This window comes from Pteropus vampyrus, unplaced genomic scaffold (genome assembly GCF_000151845.1).
Source record: "Pteropus vampyrus isolate Shadow unplaced genomic scaffold, Pvam_2.0 Scaffold203, whole genome shotgun sequence".
Taxonomy (NCBI): domain Eukaryota; kingdom Metazoa; phylum Chordata; class Mammalia; order Chiroptera; family Pteropodidae; genus Pteropus; species Pteropus vampyrus.
In genome coordinates this window covers 1082084-1086041 of record NW_011888984.1, presented here as the reverse complement: position 1 = coordinate 1086041, position 3958 = coordinate 1082084, and the positions used below count along the sequence as shown (strand labels likewise).

General features: G+C 57.7%; 2 protein-coding genes across 2 annotated transcripts in view; one reads left to right on the top strand and one right to left on the bottom strand.

Annotated features, from left to right (window-relative positions):
* Positions 1-169: 169 nt before the first annotated feature.
* Positions 170-1974, top strand: NCCRP1 (non-specific cytotoxic cell receptor protein 1 homolog (zebrafish)). Its single transcript, XM_023537913.1, has 4 exons — positions 170-174; positions 436-600; positions 1174-1312; positions 1447-1974. Exons 1-4 carry the CDS (start codon positions 170-172, stop codon positions 1585-1587), a joined length of 450 nt encoding a protein of 149 aa, XP_023393681.1. The 3' UTR covers positions 1588-1974.
* Positions 1975-2278: 304 nt separating this feature from the next.
* Positions 2279-3958, bottom strand: part of SYCN (syncollin) — a 2012-nt gene continuing 332 nt past the window's right edge. The window contains 2 exon segments of the mRNA XM_023537912.1: positions 2279-2342; positions 3897-3958. The exon segment at positions 3897-3958 is cut by the window's right edge and continues 140 nt beyond it. Coding sequence (XP_023393680.1) covers positions 2279-2342; positions 3897-3958 — 126 coding nt within the window.

The following is a 3958-nucleotide window of genomic DNA, read 5'->3' as shown; positions in this document are numbered from 1 at the left end:
AAATACACAGCACAGGGTCTGGCCAAGTCTGGCTTGCACATAGTAGGTGTTCAATAAATAGCAGCTATTATTGTTCCTCGTCTAAACCTCTTTCTTTGGGAGGGGGACAGTCCCCTAAGCCTCCATCTATGTACAGGAGACCAAGCCCTGCTTCCGCACAGCGGGCGAGATGGTGTAACTCAGGGGCTCAGAGGCACACCGGCCCCGGGCCGGGATCTCGGTCCTGTCACTCCTTCGCTGCTTGACCTTGGGCAAGTCACTTCCTTTCTTGAGCCTCGGTTTCCCCACGTGCAACACGGGGTTCTGAATGGATCCCCCTCTGAGGGGATGGTGGGAACTGAGCCTGTAAGGCGCTGAGTGAGTGCTCAGTGCCCATATGTGGGCACCCTGGATATGAGGGTGCTTTGATCAGGGTTTCCTGCTCCCTGGGGTCAGGCCAACCGGGGAGACGCCCGAGAATGGCAGCAGGTCCCAGAGCCCACATCCCTGTGCCCTCTCTCACAGCTGGACGGTGAAGCAGCAGTGTGTGGATCTGCTGGCCGAGGGCCTGTGGGAAGAGCTGCTTGATGACCAGCAGCCAGACATCACCGTCATGGACTGGTACGTGCTTCTGCCCCACCGGGTCACACGCAGGGGCTCCCCAAAAAGCAGGCCTCTCTCCGTGCTCCCCTCCGGTCTGAGCTTCCCACCAGGACCCTCCTGCCCCTCTAGGTGCCAGCCCTGCCACCTCTCCAGCTCCTTCTCTCTGACTCTTCCAGTCTTTGAGACGTGCGGGCCCAAGGCTGTTCCTTCTTTCTTAGATGCTTATCGCTCTCTGTGCTCAGACTAATTCCTCCTTATCCTTATTCTTATCCTTATCCACGGCTCCACCAGGAAGCCTTCCCTGTCACCCCCCCGCTGAGTCAGCTGCGTTATGCTACAGTTCCCCAGACTTTCCCCATCCTGGCCCTCCTGACCATTCTTGATTGTTGCTGCCAGATGACAAGTCTGTCTCCCCCCTGGACTGTGAATCCCGTGAGGGCAGGGCATGGGGTGTCTTGGTCACCACTGTGTTGCCAGCACCACTCAGCCCAAGTGCACGGAGAGGGTGCCAGTGAGTGTGTCTTGAATGGCGATTGGGGTCAGAGGTTGTTCAGGCTGCGGTGGCAGCTAAAGGCCTGGCCCCAACCCCAGGTATGAAGACAGCCGGCTGGACATGTGTGTCTATGAGCTGCACGTCTGGCTACTGGCAGCTGACCGCCACACGGTCATTGCGCAGCACCATGTGGCCCCCCGGACCTCAAGGAGAGGTCCCCCCAGCTACTGGATCCAGGTGAGACTCCCTACCCTAGCCGCCAAGCCCAGACATGTGTTCGTGTCCCAAGACTTCACAGGGGAAGAAGGGAGGAGAGCAGGGTTTGTGGGTTCCTAATAAGGACTTCTTTCTAACCCTGGGTGCTGCCACAGGTGTCCCACGTATTCCGCCGGTATGGCCCCGGCGTGCGCTTTGTCCACTTCCTGCACAAAACAAAGAACCGGATGGAGCCTGGTGGGCTGCGGCGGACAAGGGTGACTGACTCTTCTGTGTCTGTGCAGTTCAGGGAGTGACCAGCTGGCTCGGAGCCTGTTCTGACCCCTTGTTTGATCTATCCACCCCTTGACACCAAACTCAGCACCTCGCTGACCCTTAGATGTCCCTGACCCTTAGATGTTCCTGACCCTCAGCACCTCCCTGACCTTCTGGGACCACCAAGCTCTCTTGGCCCTCCCCTGATGCTCAGTACCACCCTGTTCCTTCGGGACCCCTCAGCTCCTCCTGCCACTGGGTGCCTTGATCCTGCCCGACCCTTGACTTCTCATTTGACATTGTCACCCAAGCTTGAATGTGTGACTCTTTGGCATTTCCCCTGCGCTCTCTGGGCCCAACAGGGCAGCGGCCACTTCTCCCTGAGTCAGTGCTTGACATGGGTGCTCAATAAATCCTTGTTGACCGTATAAATCAATACGCGTGCCCCAGGATGCCGAGTATGTCCCTGATCTTTGCTCCTTGGAATTTCACTGAGGTCGCACCCCACTTACACATCCTCCGATCCTCGATCCTCCGACCCCTCTACCTTTTGCACCTCCCTGGGCCCCTGCTCTCTTCACACATTCCGCATTTATGGCCCCTTAGCATCCCCACCTTCCTCGGTGCTCACATTTCTTAACTCTTGGAATCTCCCCAAATTCCCCTCCTCCCTCCATTCCCGGGTCATCGTTCCCCCAGATCTGTCCCTATACCTTTCCCTCCCCCGAGACACTAATTTCTCTTCTCTAGCTCCTTCAGGGCTCTCGAATCCAGGTTCCCATCAAGGCCCTCATCCCTGAGGGTGGGAACAGATTGCAAATTCAAATTTGCAGAAATACACAGAATGTCCTCCATGTGTTGGGGAGGGGACGGTTGAAAGTATTTAACAACCTATATGTCCTAGGCTCTGGCCACATCCCACAGCAGACCCTGGCGTAGCCTGGGGTGGGTCCTTGAGGGCCTCCTGCTGCCCCATGCAGAATCCTGAGTCTGGAGGTCCCTGGCAGGCCAGAACGGCAGGGGGACACTCAGGGAATGGCTGTCTACTGAAAAACGTGGGCAGCGTATCGGTGTTTAACAATCAGCCGGGGTCCCATTGTACGCTATACACACATCTTGTGGGTATATCTTTGTGCACACCTAAATCCATGACAGAATCTATGATGTGTCCCCATTCACAGCATTGTCCCAGCTGTGGGCTGATCCGGGCCTGACCACCCTGCTCTCTCCCCTATCCCACCCCGGTCTGTGTGGACTTGGGTCCCAAGCGCAAGGAGATGGCAGACAGGGACAAGTTCACAAGAGCTGTATTGCAGGGAAGGCAGAAAGCTCTCTCCTTTTGGGACTTAGGGCCTTCAGCAGATTCCAGGGACAAAGCCAGGTGAGGGGCATAGCATTTTGTGGAGGCTGGAGATGAGGGACCTCCAAGGCATCAGTAGCACCTGAAACAGAATCAAAACTTATCACCAGGGACTGGCAAGGGCTCAGATATCCAGGATGTGGGAGGTTCTAGAAGCCCAAGATCAGGTGTGGGGCTGGGGCTGGGCTCCGACTTCAGGAGCTAGGTGTCCTAGCCTAGGAGTTTGGGGCTGGGGGCTCCTGGAACTGTTGGGGGGAGAGAAGCCGGTGGGGTGTTTTTGGAGGGTGCTATGGCCAGTGAGCTTGAATACGTAAGTATAGACTGGGCTCAGGGGCCTCCAAAGTTGAGTTCTGGGAGCCCCAGAACCTTAACGGGGGCTCCGGAACTGGTTTCCGGAGCTAAGGCTGATATAGAGGGCCATGGTGGCTGGAAAACACGAGGGCTAGATAGGGCGTTCCTAGAACTGGGTCTGGGGTCTCGAGGTTAGGGTCAGACTTAGAGCCGGAGAGATACCAAGGTCAGGGAGTGTTGAGATTTGATGGCTTGGGGTGGGGGTGGAGGGGGGGACTGGCTCTGGTTCTGGGTCTCCAAGGCAAGGGGGCTGATGGCTCCTCCCCCCAAGCTAGGCTTGGCAACTCCAGAATTCCTAGACCCTCTCGGATGAGTACAGCTGGGGGTGGGTAGGCAGGTGGGGTTTGGGAAGGTTGGAGAGGGGTGCCCCGGAATGGAGGGTTGGGGGATCGGGTCCGCTTCTGAGTATGGGAATCCTAGACCTGGGTCTGAGAGATCCGAGAGGCATGGGCTTGGGGTAGGGGGTGCGGGGGAGGAAGGGAACCTTTAGGACTGATTCTAGGGACTCCTCATTGGGGTCAGGGGCTCGGGGGTCAGGACAAACACGGAGGCCGGGGCCCGGGGTGGAGCTGGGGCCTGGGCCCCGGGCTTGGAGCTCTAGACGCAAATGTGCGCTCGGAGGCGCGGGCAGGAGGGCACCTGCAGTAGATGGAGGAGATGGCGTTGGACCAGTCGCCAAAGATGCCCCTGCGGTACTCTTC